The sequence below is a fragment of the Callithrix jacchus genome, chromosome 19, assembly GCF_049354715.1.
Source record: "Callithrix jacchus isolate 240 chromosome 19, calJac240_pri, whole genome shotgun sequence".
NCBI classification, from domain to species: Eukaryota; Metazoa; Chordata; class Mammalia; order Primates; family Cebidae; genus Callithrix; species Callithrix jacchus.
Genome location: NC_133520.1, coordinates 35,419,504 through 35,440,789, shown reverse-complemented (window position 1 = coordinate 35,440,789; position 21,286 = coordinate 35,419,504). Strand labels below are relative to the sequence as shown.

Genomic DNA, 21,286 nt, shown 5'->3' with positions numbered 1-21,286 from the left:
GTGTCTCAGGCTCCTGAGTAGCTGGGACAACAGGCATGCACACCATGCCCTGCTAATATTTGTATTTTTAGTAGAGATGGGGTTTGCCATGTTGGCCAGGCTGGTCTCAAACTCCTGACCTCAAGTGATCCACCCACTTCAGCCTCCCAAAGTGCTGGCATTACAGATGTGAGCCACCATACCTGGCCAAGACCCTGTCTCTAAATAAATAAATGGGGAGAAAAGAAGCTCTTCTTTACACTAGAATTCCAAGTAAAAAATGTAGAAGGAATTATGGAAATAGAAATCACCATTCAACAAATTACACAGTAATAATTGTTGCAGGCAAAGAATGGTCAATGAACACTAAAATTAGTAGATGAAAGTATGATGAGAAATAGGATATTTATATAACCTTAAGCCACTTTCCCATAAGATACTTATTAATTATAACAAGAACAATAGTAGCTGGGCTGTGAAGAAATGCAGCAGACCTCACCCAAACCAGCGGGTGAAAGTAAACAAAACCAGTAATGACAAAAATCATCCTCATGTACCTTTCAACAGAATGCTCTGAGAAGGACACAACTTCATTTGTATGATGTTTTTGGCAAGAATGCGTTATTTGCTAAAAGTAACTTTTAAGGAGAATCAACTCTTTTTCTTTCTTTCTTTCTTTTTTTTTTTTTTGAGACAGAGTCTTACTCTGTTGCCCAGGCTAGAGTGCAGTGGTGTGATCTCGGCTCACTGCAACTTCTACCTGCTGGGTTCAAGTGATTCTCTTGTCTCAGCAGGGAAGGGGTTTCACTATGTTGGCCAGGGTAGTCTCGAACTCCCAACCTCAGGTGATCTGCCTGCCTCGGCCTCCCAAAGTGCTAGATTTACAGGCGTGAGCCACTGTGCCCAGTCAACTCATTTTCTTTCCTTCAGCTTTCTTGGCTAATCCCTTCACACTGGTATCGATGTTTTCCCCAAACATTTCTATGAGGCCTGTACCCTTTGATGCAGACCTCCTTGTCCCCAGCCTTCATCTTCAGAATGGGTGCCCTCCTTAGTGCAGCCACTCTGCAGTGACAGCAGTAAACAGAAGCCGCTTACTACAAAGATCCTTCTTGAAGGATGAAAAGAGAAGGATTCTATGATGGCCTATAATGGCAGAATTTCCAGTCCTGGAAATAGGTGCAAGCTGGAATGGATGCTGTGCTGCCTGGGATGGCAGAGAAATAAATGAGATGACCTCAGAGGAGTTCTACTTTAGAAAAAGAAGTGGGCTCACACATAGTTAGATAAATAGCTGTGTTCCTCCTTAACCCCTCCTTACCCCATCTTCTCCATAGCAACCAGGCCCATCCCAGGGGATCCATCTTTTATGGCAGCTTCGTGTAGAACAAGTTGTACAGGCTATTGAATTTCACAGTTTACATAAACTTCAGGTTAGGACCCCCTCAGGACTCACCGTCTGCTCCTTCTCAGCCAGCTTGTGGTGTGATAATGACGCTGTCCCCCATGGGAGGCCTCGTGAGCCGCTCCCATTTCCACCTGTCATCCTGGGTGTCAGTGCACGTGTCACCTGCTCAACCCCAGGAACAGGAGACATACAGAGGATTGGAAAGCCCATGAGATGTCTGGCCCGCCATGTTTCTGTTCCCCCAGCCTGTGCTTCAGGACCTGCTGGGACCTCAAAGAGGAGGGTGTTAGGAGCCACCCACTGGAAAAGAAGGCCCAAAGAAAACATTTCTTAAGGAGCCATGAGTAGGCAGGATCCAGCAGAAAAGGAAAGGAAACTGATTATTTTCTCGGGAGGATAAACTCAGGGAGGGTAAAGGGATTTGGGAGCTAACATAACAGAGGTCTTCTTCACTGCAAGCGAATGTATCCGTTTCCTAGGGTGGCCCTAGCAAAGAACCACAAACAGGTGACTTAAACAACCTGAACGTATTTGGAGGCGTGAACTCCAAGATCAAGGTGTCAGTAGCGTGGGTTCTTCTGAGCTCTATGAGGGGGGATCTGCTCCAGGTCTCTATCCTGGCTTCTGGTGGTTGCTGGGAATCATTGGCATTCCTTGGCTTGTAGAAGCATCAGCCTGGCCTCTGCCTTTGTGTTCACATGGCATGCTATCTGTCTGCATGTGTGTCTCTCTCCCTAGTTTTTTTTTTTAATAAATACCCAGTCATATTGGGGGTGCTCACCCTAATTATCTCATTTTAATATCATTATCTCTCTAAAGACCATATGTCCACAGAAGGTCCCATTCTAAGGTACTTAATTAGGTCTCTGCCATATGAATTTTGAGGAGACAAGAGTCAAACCATAAAATCGAGCATTCTGATCATAGGGAGGAGATGCCACCATTCCAAATACATTAATTCACTCACTAAATGAGTATTTAATTAATGACTACTGTATGCCATGAACCATGCTGGGCTTGGAAGCTGTCACATGTATACGTGAGTCCTGGGTAGCGAGGCTAGGTTATGCGGCCTCTCCCAGGATAGCCCCAGCCTATCCTTGAACATTGGCCACCTGGAAGAGGCTGGAAACTGACTGCTCTGCAGGCCACTGTGCTTCCTCCAAAAGGCCTAGGGCAGACTTCTAATCTCCACCCTCTGCAGCTGTGTCCATGTAGAAGGAGGACTGAAGCAAGGATACAGGTCTCCTGCTAATGAGGACACTAACCTCAGACAAGGAACATGAGAAGACTAGCCAACATTTGAATTCTGGGAGTCCTTATGGCAATTGCTTCTATTTAACAAGACTCTCCCATGTGCCGGGATCTGAGCACTTTGCGTTCCTACTCCTCCAAACAACTCTGCTAGATGGCTATCATCTTCTTCACTTAAGAGTTGGGGAAACAGTCCTTAGAGAAGTAAAGAATTGGCCCAGTGGCACACGCACGTCTGGTTAGTGGCAGAGCAGAAGGCAGACTTCCTCCACCACACCATGCTTTCTCTCTTGATCAGGGGGATGGGAGGGACTGTTCCTTGGCTGTACATTTCCCCACCTCATCCCAACCTGAGCGTACCCAACGTGTCTGCAGCCAGGATCAGAATCCTCTTGGAAATATCAAGAGATGCCAGACAAAATGACAACATTGGCTGCCCTTTGTGCTGAGTCTTAAAGTAACTTTCACCTAACTGTCTTTCTAAACATAATGAGGTCCACACTTACTCCTATGAGTGGGAGGGAAAACAAGAAGAAGAGGATATTGGGGTGCATGTGAGCTTGGGGCAGTCACTTCTTGCCTTTCAGGGGGAAGCATTATTCTAACTCCTACCCCAGTTATTTCTTGAAGCCATTAGATTCAGTTGGGTTGTTTTTTTAGCTATACCCACCAGTGAGCTGGCCATTAAGCTAAAGTTAAAACTGGATTCCCTGGCCTGGCAGCTCTAACTTCTCAAGCATCTCAGCCTGATGGGAGAGGCCAGACAATGGGGCCCAGGTTGGTTCACACTTGCAGGCAAGAACAGAGATCAAGGTGAAGGCAAGGCAAAGCAGGCTTAAGATGCAGGGGATGAAAACCAGAGTTGGTGTGACCAGGAACCCACCCTTAAGATATGAAAGGACATTCCTGTGTGTTCCTGAAGTCACCTGGCACATTGCCCCATAAGGTCACACTGATGCCAGGCAGTAGGGGGGTTAGGTCTACAGCTGTTTCTCTATTGATCACCATGTAGCTTTTATTTTCCGTATTTTCCAGCCTCAGTAACTTCTCCACCACCTCCCTAGTCCATGCTTAGGGAATACAGATACTCTTTAACACTATCTTCCGTATCTTAGGTACATGTAACTGGAGAGAGAAAATCAATTATAGAAAACCATGTATACTGCCCTCCAAATTCAAGCTGAAATAATTTCTGATACCTTAATAGTTTGAGATGATCCATCGCCCCTGCTGGCTCCTGTTCTTCACTTGCACAAATAATTTAAACTAGATTTGTTTTGCTGGATTCTCTCAGATGCAAATGCATTTGTGAAACTGTTTGGGAAACTGGGACATTTACAAGTATTTATCTGCGAGGCTGCACCAAATCTCTGCAGGAAAGGCCAAAAGCCACCTGCCCAGGGCCAGAGTGACTCACCGCAAAGTTCCCCACAAATAAATAAATAAGTCAGCCAGCTTTCCCAAGAAACAAGCCGGCACTCTGATCTTTCGTTCATTTATTCGCAGGCCTCATTAATATAACATCACTGCAACAAACAGCTAACGGGGGATGGTGTCAGGATGAATAATGGAGTTACTCTGCTGAGATAACAATTAGGTTTTGAATGTACTATCAGCTAAGACAGAGCCAGCAAGGATTCACGCCGGGCAGGAGAGCTGGCACCGCCAATGCCGTAGATTCCTACAGAGCTCATCAGCCGGGCTCTAGCCTACTGTGAAGAGTGCACACACAGGCACATACACACAGACACACACACATATGCTCCAAGTAGAAAAAAAATGCCACAATTTGCTTTCTTGGACCCAGCGTCCAGGTGTCTTTAGGAGCCAGAAGGGAATGGAAACATGCAGCCACAAAGTTGGCACCACTGCCCTCTAAACCCAAAGGAGAGAATTAGGAAGGAGAGGAGACGACTTGTCCTCACTGGTTGGTTCTGATTAGAAGGCTCCTCAGGGCAGGTCCCTCCTGAAATCCCAGTCTCAGACACAAAAGCTTTGAATACAGAGCGTGAACATCCATTGGGGATGCTGATGGGGCTGAGACCATTCTGGAGTGGCTTCTCCGGGAGGTCTTATTCTGGGAATCTCTGACATTAATCTCTCTTGTCTCCTTTTACAAATCCAATGGTGGGGACTGACCACCTGCTGGAAACCATGGTGAGAGCTGCACAGGCTCATCCAAGGGGCAGCCAATGACACACTGGGCAATGCCCACACCAGCCACCTTCCCTTCTCAAGTCACCCTGTCTGCCTCTCCCTTGAATCCCCACCAAGAATAGCACCCAGAGGCTCCACCTGCATCAGATTCTTGTGAAAACAAAGCTACGTTTCCTTTGGACCTTAGCTAACCGCTTCTATCTGGATTTCTCCATCATAATATAATCATGAGAAAAATCATAGCTAACACTCACTGAATGCCTAGCAGTGCATTCAGCACCTCACATGTCATCTCATTTCAACCCCAAAACTGTCATGAAATAGAAGTTAGTATTGTCATGAGACCCATTTTACAGATGAGGACACTAAGTGGCTATGAGGTCTGATAACTTTCTGGAAGTGACATTGAGAGTAAGTTTTACAACTGGAATTTCACCCACAGCTACTTTACTCAAGAGCCCTTGCGTTTGACGGGTGTACTATCCTTCACCTCTTTCCTGAGCTTACTTGAACAAATAGAACTGTCAATCTGCAGAGCCAGAGGAGAGAAAGGAGCTGGCACCAAGCTCTTCCTCAAGCCTGCTGCATAGATGGGAAGAAAGCCAGTAGTCCCCAATCCTGGCATTGTTTGGGGACACTGGACATGCACAGAGAGAGAAAAAGGGGTAAGGCCAAGAGGGGAGTATGGTTATTTTTCCTGAGGTGAGGTCAGAGAGGAGGCAGGATGGATACTGAGTTCAGGGAGCCAGAGAGAGCAGGAGTAAAGGGAGTGAGCAGCAAGGCCAACCCCAGAGCTCCTTAGAAAGCAGCCTTTGCCATGTCTTAAGTCCTGGCCATGCACTTCTTGATCTGTACATCTTAAGCCAGCTGCAGAGATGGGAAGAAAGGGAAAGGGGCTGGAGTGCCTAAGCACACGGAAGTGAAGAGCAGGCCAGGGCATGCGTGCTCATGGTGCGTGACCAAGGATAGGGGTCTGTCCTGGGGCAGTGCTATGTGAAGGCAAGAAGCAGTGGTTAGATACACCTGGCTGAGCTCTGCTACTCACTGTGGAACCTTGAACAAGTTACTTAACCTCTCTGGGACACTATTTCTCATCTGAAAAATGGGAATGATAATAATACCTCATACCTTGTTTTGAGCCCTTGGTGGGATACAATATGTAAAACCCCTGGCTCAATTCCTTACTCATTATAAGCACTTAACACATGTAAAAGCAGTAGCCGTCATTCTCAGAATCTTCAATACCCTGGAGCCGAAGCCCTGCTTCTGGCTTCTTTCCTGCCATCTCTATCAGCCTGGGAGATACAATCGGAGGAAGAAGGGTCTCTAGAATGGGAGCTGGGCTTTGTGAAGCTGCCACCACGCTCCTCTGCCCCGACAAGCCTCTACTCTGAAGTTGTTCCCAACCCTGCCCCCACAAGGCTCTGACTGAGGCAGAGCTTGGGAACAACCCACCTGAGCTCTCGCTCCCCAGGCTTCTAAGCCCCTGGGCCTTCCAGGGCCTCCTGCTTGCACCCTGTGCAGCCCTTCACATCTCCCCAGCTGTAATTAATTGGCTGCATCTGCTCTCACCCTTGGGCGGCTTTGTGGCACAGTTCCCTCCAAAGGGTTCAATTAGTGGCTGCAAGAATGAGATCGGGGGCAGCATCACGGCAGCTGCTTTCCAGGTCATGGCACTCACGGAGGAAAACAAACATGACAGGGTTTGGCAGGAACACAGATTTAGCTGGGGTGCCCCAGCACTCTCCAGGACTCAGTTGTGCTGTGCTGCTGTCAAGGTGGGGTCTGAGCAGGTGGAGAAGTGACTTCCTAAACCAGAGGTTCCTGGAAGCTTTGAGAGGGCCTCAGCAGAAGATAGGAATCTCCTACTTGGTCCCCTGCCGTGGCCGTATGTGCTGTGACCTAGGCATGCCTGCCTCATTCCACACTCTGCTGGCCTAATCTTCCTGGCTTATTATGATGTACAGATCAAGAAGCGTATGGCCAGGACTTAAACTAGCCACCATTCTGCATGGGGGGGAGGCGTTACTGGCTGCTCCTGGGGCAGAGTTTAGGTCTGCTAGCCTGGGATCTCTATCCTAAAGTGTTTCCCTTATTTTTCTGCTGAATCCTCCAAACAATACACACATTTTTCTTTCTACAAACCAGTCAATAGAGATCAGTGCTCTTAAGGCCAGTAATAACACAACTTAAAGTCCCATTAAGATGCAAATACAGCTTTCTGTACTTGCTGTACATAAATAGAGAAACGGAGGAGGGAACAGCAACGGAAAGGTGCCTAAAATGGGGAAAGAACCCCTGGGAGGAAAACATGAAAGAACACGGGAAAGATACCAAATGTTTATCCTCCACTGGGTTTTGCCCAGGACCTGCCAGCTTAATGGCGTGTGTGACAAGCAAAGGAAGTCATCTTTGCAGGCCCTCCTTACTGCGCATCCATCAGTCAGGCCTTTGCTGAAGCCACAACCGGAGTTTGGGTCACTACACTCTCAGAAGATGCATAGAAATCCGAGGGTCCAGAGAAAAGCATCCAAAATGATCAAAACGTTTAGAAACCAAGATCTTTGGAGAGAAGGCTGGAAGAATTGCAGAAGCAAAGGCCAGGGGTGACTTAACTGCTGTCTTCAGTAGCTAAAAGATGTTTGATGAGGAGGCAGCTGTTCAGTCCTCCATTCGATGAGGAATCAAACCAGAAATTGGCTTAGATTAAGGCACGGGAGATTGCAGGAAGAACTGTTTAATGATCCCGATGTTAAAATACTGCATCACTCTCAGGCAACAGTTAGGTACTTCTGCTCCTCTAGTCATCATTAAAGAAGGATGTGGGATCCTTCTTTAACCATGGGGATACATTCTGAGAAATGTGTCATTAGACGATTTCATCCTTGTGTGAACACCACATACTAGAACACAGTCTTTTCTAGTATCTGGTTGAGACCAGCATTTCCTTTTAACAGAGAATTGGGGATATTTATTGACAGTTCCTGTGTTCCAGGAAGCGTGCTAAGGATTCATTTGCTAAGAAAAGCTAGATAGTCTGTTGTCCCAAGATAGTTACTGTCTTATTGAGGGAATGAGCAGTCACAGTGCAGTGTGGCAATTGTGGTCCTGGAGGTGTTCATAGAGGGAAGTGGGAGGGTAGGAGAAGGGGCTACTAAGTCTGCTGAAGAAGTCAGGGGAAGAGGAGGCATCTTTTGAGCAGAGACTTGAGGATGGGTGGGCATTTGTCAGCGGACATGCTTGACCAGCACAGGGAACAGCATGACAAATGCACAGAGGCTTTTCCGTGTACTTGTGGACACCCTTGAACTCTCCCAGCGAGCACACGTGCAGTCATGCATTGCTTAACTGTGGGGATACATTCTGAGAAATGTGTCATTAGGCGATTTCATCCTTGTATGAAAATCATGGTGTGTACTTACACAAACCTAGATGGTGTGGCCCACTACACACCTAGACAGCAAGCCTGTACTGCATGTCACTAGTCCTGAATACTATAGGCAATTGTAACACAATGGTAAGTACCTTTGCATCTAAACATAAAAATGGGATGATAAAAATGTGTATAAAAGATTTAAAATGGTACACCACATAGGGCATTTACCATGAATGGAGCTTGCAGGACTGGACGTTGCCCTGGGTGCGAGTGGAGAGTGAACGAGAAGGCCTAGGGCACTACTGTACACGACCACAGACTATAAACACAGTATGCCTTGTTTCCTTCTTTAATTATAGATTAACTTTAGTCACTATAACTTTTTACTTTATAGACTTAATTTTAACCTTTCGACTCTTTTGTAATAACTCTTAAAATACACACTTTGCATAGCTGTACAAAATATTTTCTTTCTTATGTCCTTGTTCTATAAGCTTTTTCTATTTTTTTCTACTTTTTTACTTTTTAAACTTATTTTGTTAAAGACTAAGACACAAAGACACACATCAGCCTAGGCCTACCCGGGGTCAGGTCTTCCACCTCCTTATCTTGTCCCACTGGGAGGTCTTCAGGGGCAACAGCACACATCGAGTAGGATGACAGTTCCTTCTTCTGGAATCCCTGAAGGACCTCCCTGAGACTGTTTTACAGTTAGCTTTTTTTTTAATAAGTAGGAGGAATACACTCCAAAATAACAATAAAATATATAATAAGTACATAAACCAATAACCTAGTCATTCAGCATGATTTTCAAGTATTATGCACGATACTTAATTATATGTTCTAAGCTTCCATATAACTTATGGCTGATACAATGCCACAGACTTTTTCAACTCTGTTATAATCTTATAAGACCATCATTATATATATGGTCCATCATTGACTAAAACATCAATATGCAGCACAAGACCATAATCCCTAAGAGGATAGGGCCAGGACTCTGGGAGTTCCCGAGTGTGAGGACCAATGGACTCCCAGGGGAAGGGCACATAGGCAGTGCCAGCACATCACAGAGAGAAGAGCCTCAGTGACCCCTTTTACCCCAACCTAACAGCAGCAGGCTGCTTCTAGGATCTTCTTTCTCCAATCCCTTCCTTCTAGCTCTCACTTCTGAGGTCCACATGGGGAGAATTCAGATAGACTTCTAGTCCACAGTATAAAATGTGGTGAAAAGCCTGGGGCTGAGATGAGTCAATATTCTAAGACCTTCCCTGCTGATTTAACAGGTTTCACTTCCCTTCCCCCTCTCTCCACATCCCCACCACACACACTCACACACACACACACTCACACACATTCTCTCACACACACACACACACACACACACACACAGAGTCACATCATTTGTTTGCATGGGTATCTCATTCAGAAGTACTTCCCTGAAAGAATTAACTGAGTTCATTAGGGAATGCTGCATCTACCCCAGAGTGGCTGATAGCCAGGGAAAGAAGAAATGGCCAGAAGGGAAGGAGGAGAGAATAAAGAATGTCTTGTACAGGGCCAGTGTTCTTCCAAACTTATTTTGGGTGAAAGGATGTCTGGCTCTGAATCTGCTTCTGTGCAGGGTCCAGAACTCGCCAAAGCCAGGACCCTGCTCTGGAGGCATCACCATTCCCTGCCCCAGCTCAGCCTCGGGGGTTCTCCAATCAGCCCATGAGCAGCTCTTTGTACCCCGGGTCACCCCAGCTTCTGTGATGAACTCCCTGATCCATGTGTTGTCCTTGTGGACCGATAGGAGGACTTCCATCATCTCTAACCCTGCCATTCTAACATCCCATGTTGTAGTCGTCTAGGAAGACAGAGGTGCAGGGAAGCACAGGGAAGGAGAATACCAATTATCAAGACCTTCTCTCTAAACCAGCATGCTAAGGACTCTCCCAGTGCTATCTCACTTCATCTTCACATCATCCCTGTGAGGCAAGCATGATGATCTGTTTTTGAATGAGGATATTGAGATTCAGCGTCACATAACTTGTAAGTGTTAGAGCCAGTGTTTAAATTCAGGTCTGTCTGACTCCAGAGGTTACTCTCTTCCTTCTGCAGACACAGTCCCAGCATCAGATGGTCTTTCTTCCCTACCTTAGTGTAGCCAGCAGCATAGAGTTATCTGAAACTGACCAAGACATGTGGATCTGCCTCACATGCTGGTCATACTTTGGTTTCCCTTCTGTCATTGGGTCACTCCATGTGACTCCACCGCAGCCTCTCACCCTCACTTCTGTGGGAGACTAGCTCTCCCCTCCCCTGCAGCCTCTCAGCTCCACCCAGATGTGGATGGACTTCCCTACAGTCCTGCAAGCAATAGCTGGGGATTCAGCCAAATTGCCCCTTTATAGGTCCATGTAGAAAGGCCAGACTTGGCTTCCAGGAGAGCCAACTTTGTGGGACACAGCCCCAGGTGCCCTGCAATTGAAAGCTGATTTTAAGAGAGAGCCCTGGGGACATGGTCTCTGTGTGTGTTGGGTCTGGCGGCCAGGGGTAGGGGTTTATGGACCCTGTGGCTCCCTGGTCTGAGGTGGTACCCTGCAGGATCTGCTCACTCCCTCTCTGGAAGAGAAATCCTTTGTCACCAAGCCTCCCCTCCCCAGCCTTCTTCAAATACTTGATCCTGAGAAGAAATACAGAAGGCAGAGTACAGGGTCCTTGCTTCCCAGGCCCACCACAGCCAGGGCATGGCCCGTAGACTCATTCTCAGCTGCCTGGATGGCTTCAGACAACAGAAACTGCCTTCTACAGAGTGTCTTTCTCTGTGTTTTTGCACTCTGCACACAGACCTCCCCCTTGAGCCACTCTGATTTTTAAGCTGGAGGTGAATGAGCAACATGTCCAAAGGCTCAGGGATTTTTAAAGGGCATGATGTAGAAAGGAACCCCTGAGGGCCGGGCGCAGTGGCTCACGCCTGTAATCCCAGCACTTTGGGAGGCTGAGGCGGGTGGATCACGAGGTCAAGAGATCGAGACCATCCTGGTCAACAAGGTGAAACCCCGTCTCTACTAAAAATACAAAAATTAGCTGGGCATGGTGGTGTGCACCTATAGTCCCAGCTACTCGGGAGGCTGAGGCAGGAGAACTGCTTGAACCCAGGAGGTGGAGGTTGGGGTGAGCCAAGATAATGCCATTGCACTCCAGTCTGGGTAACAACAGTGAAACTCCCTCTCAAAAAAAAAAGAAAGGAACCCCTGATAGGGCAGGACATGAAGAATGTGCTATTGAATGGAAAGTGTGGCTGAAGGGGTAAAAGGGCTCAGAACCAGAAAGTCCACACCTGCCAGGCCAGCCTTAGGAAGTAGGGACTTTGCCTTGGCAATGGTCAGAGCCATGGAAGCCTTTTAGAGCAAGTGACTTGTAACCTGGTCAAGTAGTGAAATATGTATTCGTGAAGGTCACCCTGGCAGCTAACTAGAAAGTAGATTTACGTGCAGACCCTTGGGGTTAGTATGGGTAGGAGATGATGGAGTCCTGCTGAACACCTACTCTGGAACACGTGGGCTCAAAAGACTCTTGGGAGTGAGAACCGATAGGGCCTGGTGACTCTCTTTATTATTCCTGGTAGATGAGGGAAAGAAACAGTCCAAGGTGCTTGCAGAATTCCTGGCTGGGTGCATGGTGAGTCCATTAACCTTGAAAGAGGATCTGGGAGGGTAGTTGGCTTGGGGGTGGGAGGAGGAAAAATTAAGAGTTCATTTTTAGACATGGTGAAATTTGAGGTGCCTGAGGGACATACATGGGGAAGTGGAGATGCCCAGTAGCAATTGGATATATGGCTATGGAGCTCAGGAGAGGGACCTGCGCCAACCATATAGATTTGGAAGTCGTCAGTAATGGAGGCCTTGGGAATGCACTTGCAAATCAAATAATCACCACTTCCTCTGTGTTTTGGAAATTCAGTCTTTTACAGGTCAGTTTTGCTTTCAGCAAGGAAGCTATAAGCTGTGTCCCTGTAAGCCCCAGAGCTTGACACTTGCTCACTTGTCCCCTGGCCTCCCTTGCCACCTACTCGGGTGCTGGCAGCATAGTACACAGCATTGAAAGAAGACCCCATGAAGACCTCACACTCCCCAGGCACTTTCCAAGCCCTAGGGACCTGGTTTAGTGACCCACGAGGACACTGATTCTCCCGGCTTGGATTCCCCCAGCTGCTAGCTGGATCTACCCATCTCAGTTGTAGCTCCATGCCAAGATTACAATACTTGCTAATAATTTACCCAAAAAACAATCTTCTTCTCTAAACAATATAAGCTGAATTATGCTTCTGAGCAGCTCTGTGCTAACAAATAGACCCTACAGTACCCCAATGCCCATGACCATGTGTCTGCCACTGATCCTTGAATGTTGGAAGGGAAACACTGCAGTGATTTGCCAGCAGGAGGAAGCTACCCCGTGGAACCTGCCAATGCCACTGAGGATCCACAATGCAGTCCCCACAGGCTACCTGTAAGACAGAAATATTTTTAGGCTTTCCAGAAAGATTTCACTCCACAGTTTTTCTGAAAGGTTGTAATTAACTGCAGTGAGCAAAAGAATGTTTTTTAAGAAATAAAAGTAGGAGAAGGAAAGAGAACCAATCACCACTGCTTTGTCAGTTCCTTTGGGTAGGTGGCTTCATGCCTTCCAGTGGGCTGGGGGAGGGGATGGAGGGGCTGGTGAAGCTCATTCTAAGTGCTTCAAAAGAGAACCAGGAACTAAAAGCAGATTGTCTGCTTCTTATGCTCTCCTGCAGCAGGTATGGAAGCAGCCCTTTCTGTTTCTCATTAATAAGAGTCCATCTCCTAGAGCCCAGGAGTCCCAGGTCCCTGAGGAAACTGTGCCAGAGGAGACTGGGACAGCCAGGATGGATTATTGTTGGATATTTTTAGAGTGCAGAGACAGAAGAGCTGCAGGGGCTGTCAGTTCCTCACGCCAGCTCCTTTCTCTCCAAGTTGTCCTTCCTAATCCCATCCTCACCCCCAGCCTACAAGACTCCTCTGAGCCCACTTGATTCATTTCATGCCTGTTGTTTATTTTTATTAATAAGGAAGACATTTTATTCTCAGACAAGTGAGTCAGAGCCATACACAAGGTGACTTGGGTAAAATGAGTCTTCAGATAAGAGTATTCAGGGCGTGGATGGCACAGAGGGAAGGAGGCAGCACAGTCTTTGGCCTACAGAGGAGGATAGACAAGCAGGAGGTCTGAGTTCAGGAGTCGGCTCTGCAGACAGCTTACCAAGAGACCGGGAGTCCGAACTGCTTATCAGCCAGGCAGTGAGGGGAAGAAGCATCCTTTTTCTGCTCACTATCACTTGGCGGTTGGTGGCTGAATTGGCAGCATCATTCATGGTGCCCACATCACAGGAAGGAAGCAGTGCACTTGCCGAGAAGCCTGGAGGTAAGAAGGGTCTCCAGAGCTCTCCACAGCAAGCTCACCTCTACTCATCCATCATCTGCACCCCAGGGCACACTGACCCTGTCACCCCCTTGGACACCCCACCAGCATATACAGGGTCAAGAGGGAGACTGTCCAGAGTGTCCAAAAACAGAGAGGCTGTGGCTCTGCCCAGGTATCCTCCTCTGGGAGATTCTAGTGGAAACTTGATCTTCATCAATTCCCCCCCCCCTTTTTTTTTTGCTCCTTCCTTCTCCTGTCCTGCCCTTTCTAAAGTGTAGTAGAAAGAACACTGGACCTTTTTACAACTGTGTATACAAGTTGTTCAAAGCTTTGGACGTACCCCTGACTCCTCTGGATCTCATTTATCTTGCTGTACAAAGTAAGGATCTTAGAATAAGATACTCTGAGCTCTCTTCCAGCTATGAAGTTCCATGTTCCTTTGCTGTCTAGGATCCAGTTCACTTCTAATTACTTTTCCTGCTTCAGATAACTACTGGCCACAAAGTGTGAACTTACTCACTGGGATCTGTTGGATCCCAAAGAGCTATATTTTTCCAAGAGTCTGGTCTGTTCCCAGATAGAACTTTATTACATCTTGGGAGCCTGGTATTCTGCTATTCTGTTTCCAGCATTTGGGGGCTGAATTAGGGAATAAATAATTAGCAATCCTTGCTAATAGGAAGCCAGGAAAGATCTGGAAAATCCAAAAGTCATTTCTTCTTGGTCTAACGTGTGTCATAGGATGGTTTTGCAGAACAATGTCAAATGCACTTTCCATCTTTGATCCTCCCTCTGCAGCCAAACCCAGTCTCTACTCCCGGCACTCCCACTGCTTTCTCTCTGTATCTGTCTTATCCCTGGACACCCTGAATCAGTGCTATTCATGCACCTCCTTTATCTCAGCTCTCTTGATACTAAGTTTCTTGAGGGCAAATTTCCTGTCGTATTCTTCATTGTACCCCTGATGGGCTCTAGCACACAGCAGTGGCAATAATAACACTGTCATAATTACAAAGCCCTCTGGTTTCCAAAATCTTCCCAAGCACACCTTCTATTTGATGCTTCTAAGCTCCCTTTGAGGTTGGTAGAAATGATTAGACTCCCTTCAAAACTAAGAAAACTGAAGTCCAGAGACATATGTGACTGATTGTAATCCGGCAACTAGTGAATTAGAGACATGCCTCAAACAATGGTTTTCTGCCTTGAGTCTAGTATTTTTTCTGATAATTTTTGAAATCAGTAGATGAATGAATGAATGAATGACGTAAAGAACCGAAGAGGCAATGTAAAACGGAGCACGATGTCAAGATCTGAGATAAGCTAAAAAGTGGAGAAAACACACTGACCCGAACTCCTGGTGTCCATAGGTTCTGAAACCTCCCTAGGAGAGGGGGAAGGGTGCTGCTGTTTCTGTTCCTGTGACCAACCCAAATTGCTAATCCCATTTCCCTCCTGCAGATTTTGACGGTGTCCGGACCGCCAGAAGGAGGGACACGAGTGACCATCCATGGCGTGAACCTGGGTCTGGACTTCTCTGAGATCGCCCACCATGTGCAGGTGGCTGGGGTGCCCTGCACGCCCCTCCCAGGGGAATACATCATCGCTGAGCAGTGAGTCTGCCCTGGCCGGCCCTTTTCCCATGGGAGCTTCAGAGTGGAGACTGGAGACTCTCCCCTCTCCCTTCTCTGGGCCTTTTCCATGATTCATCTCCCATTACCTTCTCCTCCTATGGACCTGCCCCAGAAGCCTTCCCAGGACCCTCTCCTCTGTCACCTCCACCCTCAGGGGGTCTCATTCTGCTTGATTCCCTGTTCCCTGGCTCTTCTGGCATCAGGGCTCCGGCACCAACCGTTCTTCATTCTAGTCTTTGCTTGCCCACCAGCGTGACTGAGCGTTTCCTCCTAGGTCTCCCCCAGCCCTTCCCCTGCCAGCCCCCATTGGAATGCATCCCGCACGGTGGGCTACGGGCAACAATTTGTTTGGTGCATGGGGCTCTGACAGCAGCTTAATCCGAGCAGGGCCTCCACCGGAGCAAATTCATTTATTTCACTAAGGGAAGTGTCAGCTGGAAATTAGAAAATAGGCATGTAGTGGCGGACAGGCGAACGGGGCTCCAGGAGTGACATATGTTCCAATTTGGGGTGTTCATTTGGCAGTGGCAGTTGCTGAGGAGTTGGTGGGCAGGAGGTGGGCATGAAGCTGGGGGTGGGAGGGTGGAAAAAGGGATGCCACCCCTCTGAAGGAGAAAGCGAGGGAGCAGCCCAATCATTCTGCGTGATTTATCAGGAAAGTTGGGTCAAGCCATTCTGATTCCACTGTGAACACAGCTCTGCAGGGGGTACTAGGAGCACGATCAAGAGTATGACTTTGGGGCAGGGACTTCCTTCCCTCAGCCTCACCCCTCTGCCAGCTCAGGTCTTTTCCTCTGATCACTCCCACCCCGAGGCAGCCTTTAGTGGCAACCATAAAAATGACATTGCTTTATCTTCCATCAGCACTTTGCAGTTAACAGAGCACTTTCTCATCCACTATCTCATTTTTAATTGGTAAGGACTCTGAGAGGTAAATATTGTTATCGTCATTTTGCAAAGCAAGAGAGAGCAAAGGACTCAAGAGAAGTGAAATGACCTTCCCCGGTTCATTCAGGGCATAAGTGGCTGAGGTAGAATTACTTTGAGTGTCCTGACCCCTAATGCAGGGCGACTTCCCTTCCATAACAGGGATGGGGCACGACTCCTGGACAGGAGCAGTCTGAAATTCCATGACTCAGTGGGTAGCTTTGAGGCTCAGAGGCCATGACTCTCGCAAGGCCCAGAGAAGGGTCAGAGTCGAACGGGGTGAATTCCTGGACTCCGAGGGCTGTGTGATGCCTGCCAGCCACAGCAGGGGAGAAGAAAGAGCTAGCCTGATCTCTCAGATCCTTCAGGTCTGATCCTTCAATGACAACCTTATTCCTGCAAGGAATGAGTCTTGGAGGAACGGCTGCCTGGGCCTATAGGAAAGAGATGAGGAAGATGGAAAAAGGGAAAGGACACAGTAGTGCTTCTGAGCCAAAAAGAGGTAAAAGCTGTTGTGGCAGGAGCCAGGACACCCACAGAGGTCCTCCTGGCAGGCAGATCATCTTTACAGAGCCCCGCATCCTGCCAGACTGGGCAAGGTGCTCAGTCACGCAACCACAAATCCACCTCGACCTCACAGACCTCCCTTGGGTCCCTAGACACAGGCCTGTATCCAAACTTGGTGAGATGCTACAGGAGTCCAAAGGAAAGGGCTAGCGTGTGGGATGAGAGTGGGAGGTAAGGCTTTCAGCTGAGAAGTGCAAATTCCTAGGCAACTGGCCCTCAGAATCTTGCAAGGCTTTAGACCTGCCTCCTCTACTGACCAGCCCCAAGACCTTCGCAAGCTGTTCAGTCTCTGAGACCTTCATTAGCCTAATGTGCTGCCCAAACGTAAGGAATTTCAGTTCTGTTTATGAAATGAAATGTACTGCACTCATGCTGCACCCAGGGCCGTGGGGAAGAAAGTGTCAAGAGAAGCTGCAAGTGAGGCTATGAAGGGAGAGTGGGGAAGAGAACGGTCCCACGGATTCCTGCAGAGGCTGTGGTCACCCTAGAAAGCCACCACCTCAGGTACGGGGCAGGCGGGAGGCAGAGAGCACACCCTGTGCCTTGCTGGATGCAGCCCTGCTTTCCAGCCATGCCAGGCTCATTACCACTCCCAAGGTTTCAGAGTTTAACATCATTAAAGCCTCCATCCCAGGCAGTGAGCAGCAGGCACTATCGTTACAGATGTTTGTGAGAGATGAATTTGGCTAACGGGGCCCGGTGCAGAGTCCCGGGCGCGGGCAGGATTTGCCGGCACGGTAATGATTCACCATATGCTTGTGCCGTGCCATCTATCACTCAGCAATTAGGTTAATGTTGGTTAAAGGGCCCTGCTTAGTCCTGCAATCAGCACCCCACAGGTCTGTGGAGGGCTGGATGACTCCGTTACAGGAAGTTCTTTGGACCATGGAATACAGGTTGAGGCTGCAGCTCAGTCCCTCCTGGGACAGGGCTCCCCATGGGGCAGATTCCCCAAAGATCCTCAGGCTGCTCCCTCTCATCTGCTGTACCTGTGAACTCAGACACTCCGGGATGGATGTGAGATGTGTGTGTGCTCCCGCCCCAGGGAGTGAGGTACCATCTATGCAAGTCTACGGGAGATGGTGTTGTGTGGGACAAGACACGGGGCTGCCAGGAGACTGACAGTGAAGCCTTAGCTCGACTGTGGATGAACCAGGTGACTTTGAGCCAGTCACTTTGCTCTCTGCTCCTCACACATCTCATCTGGAAAATAGATGTGTAGGAACAGCTGATCTCTACAGTTGCTTTGCCGGTGCTTTAGACATCCAAGGCAGGAAACTGTTCGCCCCGTGGAATCTGCAGCTCCCATTATAAAGATTATCCATGGCACTAATGTGCCCATTATAAAGATTATCCGTGGCACTAATGTGCCCATTATAAAGATTATCTGTGGCACTAATGTGCCCATTATAAAGATTATCCGTGGCACTTATGTGCCCATTATAAAGATTATCCATGGCACTAATGTGCCTCTGGAAGCCCTTTGCTGCCAGGAGAATCAGGTCTTCAGGTGTCAAAGCTGGATGGTTGTTTGGTCCAACTTCCCATTTTATAAGGAGAGAATCATATCTCCAGCTATTGTCTCCTAATAAAACACAGGGACCCCAGAGCCACCAGGGACACAGGGAAGAGACAGGGAAGGCAAGAGGCCTCGAGAAATCAAACCACAAGGAATCCACCAACCTTGCTGACTTGCAAGGCTTGGAGGAGGTGGTGGTGCACACATCACCGCCTGTGGTTGTCTACAGCCAAGAAGGTCGAGGGGAGAAGTGATTAGCTCTCAGGACCTGAGGGACCCAGCTGTCTTTCTCACCACACCCCGCCAACAACCTGACGTCTACTGTTGCTACCATGTCCATACAGTCCCTTCCTTGAAAGATGCACAGAGCATCCCATTTAATCAAGTGTCAGTAGAGGGGCATGGTCAGAAGCGTGAGCTCTGGAGTTGAGCTGACCTGGATTTGAATCAGGGCTCTGCCACTTAACCACAGTTGTGGCCCCCAGAGATAAGTCACTTAGCATCTCTGAGCCTCAGTTTCATAGTCTGTACGATGGAGATAAGACCCGCTCTGAGGCAGAGCCTGAGGATGGCATGAGATCCTTTCTTGTAGAGTGCCTGCCAGAATCAGTAAACTATAGTCCTTCTTATTATTAAGGTCTAGAATCCCCAGCTTTGGCATAATACTCCTTCCTCAGTGTAACCCTTTCCAATCCCTGCAGCTGCCCTGGTGTCTTCCTTTAACTCTCTATCTCCCTGAACTCAAAGAACAAGTGCCTGCGACAAATACATTCAAGCCCTTTCCACCCTTCCCTGCAGGCAGGGGGTCCCAGGAATGAAAGGGAAGAAGAGGTAGAGGTGGTTGGAGTTTGTCTGCAATGCTGCCTGATTTTCTTAGGACTCTCCTGTTCTTAGATCTCCCTGCCCAGACCCTTTTCTCCAACCCACAGCTGACCTCAGCCCTCTGCCCACTTTTTCCAGAGCTGAGAAGGGGGTTCAGCTGATGGCCAAGGAAAGGGCCCCTGATTCTCCCCAGCCCAGCCCCTGGACCTCTGTACCCTGCCTTTCCAGGTGGGGGCATTCAGAGCTGACTACATGTGCCCTTCCTTGGACACTTGGGTGGCATCCATCTCTCGTTCATCACTCTTTTCCTAGGTGCTTGACATGCACCACTTTTCTTCTGAAACATGAGCCCCTAGCAGGAAAATGTCCTAGAAGAGGCAGTGTGCCCAGAGGCCCTGGCCCATCATGAGCTCAACACAGGGGCAGCTGACCAGGGCTGCTCCGGGCCTTCCCCTTTCCTGCACAGACCCAGGGCCCAGGGAAGGACATTTCCATGCTGCCCATGACTTTCACCTGTTCTCATATTTCTTTCTTCCTTAACTTCAAGCCTGTGACAATTTCTTCCTCCATTTCTTCTCTAAGATCACTCCAGCAGGAGTGTCTAAGGGTGATGTGTGAGTAACACACAAACCCTCATTAGAAGAGAGGGAGAGAAACTTTCCTGCTCCCTCCTGCTCTCTTCCCTCCTGGCCCCGACACTACCTACAATAGCCAGTTGATTCTCCTCTGGAGCTCCTTGAGTGTGCTGGGCGTCGTTTGCAGGGTGTCAGGGACCTGAACCAGCAGCAGGTTGCCGGGGTACAGGCAACAGGACGGAAGAGGCGTTACTCCACACAGGTAGTAGCACGAAGATAACCACACGGTGCCTTAAATGGGGCTTCTCAAACGCTCCCTAATGGGGTTTCAGGAGATAGTTACATGTAAAATATTAATTGATCATCACTATCATGTTTACTCGGGTTCATAATTAATTGATTGATTCATAGAGAAAGGGAAAGAGAGACCATTCTTCCCTTTCAGTACTTTCTTGTTGAATCTGATATGCTAAACGTAGTAAGACAGTTATTGCATGTTAAGTAAATATTCACCAGGAGTGAAAGTAGTTATTTGGGATTAACTGTTATGAAGGAGATGGAGATCAGTGGCGTGCCGTGTGTGTGAGCATGCAGCATATTTGTTTAATGCAAGTTTTATTACATCGAAATGAAATCTCTGTTTAGTTACCTTCCTTCTTAGAGAAGCTGTTGAGATAAGCATCGCTCGGTTAAACACAGATCTTCCCCACCGTGCCAGGATAATACTGGGGATTAGTGGAGATGGGGTCTGCTTTTCTGACTCCCCACTAAGCAAACCTACCAGGAGCACCAAACTGCTCTGAGCCTCTGAAGTGATACTGGGAGGAAGGGAAAAATCCTGCCCTCCGTTCCCAAGCTCTTTCTTGCTGAGCTGGCAGGGCGCTATCCCACCCAGCTCAGGCCTGACCATTCCAGGCAAGAGGTTCCCCAAGCCCCTGATTCCTTCATCTCTCCCCATCCTCAGCTGCCCACCCTTTCTAGAAGGCTACCATGGATAAGGCAACCCATATCTCAATGTGCTTGTATAAGTGTTCTCTCGGGCACTGGGGAAGTCATCACTAGGGGTATTGATCTGTGCTGCTCAACAGAGAGCGCTGCACACCTCATCCCTCCAGCTCTCCTGTGAGTGTGAGACGTGACTTTCACTCAGGGCCGTGCCACTGCCTCTCCCACCCGGTGCTCTCAGCCTTTGATGAAGTGAGAGGCCAGTGTCACCTGCTGGCCTAATGAACTCGTCCAGTTCCCACCCCTTTGCCTGCTGCCACAGGACTCCACCCCTCCCATTCTGCAGGGAGCTCCTTCTTTGAACTCTCACTGTCTCTTCAGATTATCTGTCCCCTTTTTAAAACTCACTACAGGAAGCAAACCACAGTTGAATCTGCTTGGCAAATAGGCCCTCACTCCTTCCTTTAGAGAGTGTAGCAATGTCAGCTTGTTACACAGGAGAGAGCGTCGGCTAGCTTGCTGCCCCTAGATCTCTCTCTGTTGGACATTCCCTTTATTCCACAAGTTCTGAGTTCCTACTCAATGCTAGGCACTGTCCTAAGCATGGGGAATAACAGATTTGGCCACAGGTTAGGCAGCAGAGCATATCAGAGGCACACAGGGCTTCAGAGATCATCCCATCCAACCTTCGCACTACAT

General features: G+C 48.3%; 1 protein-coding gene across 1 annotated transcript in view; it reads left to right on the top strand.

Annotated features, from left to right (window-relative positions):
* The window catches only part of PLXNA2 (plexin A2), a 223,882-nt gene that overhangs the window by 168,310 nt on the left and 34,286 nt on the right, over positions 1-21,286 (top strand). The window contains exon 13 of the mRNA XM_035280804.3: positions 15,060-15,211. Coding sequence (XP_035136695.1) covers positions 15,060-15,211 — 152 coding nt within the window. The remainder of the gene's footprint in view (positions 1-15,059; positions 15,212-21,286) is intronic.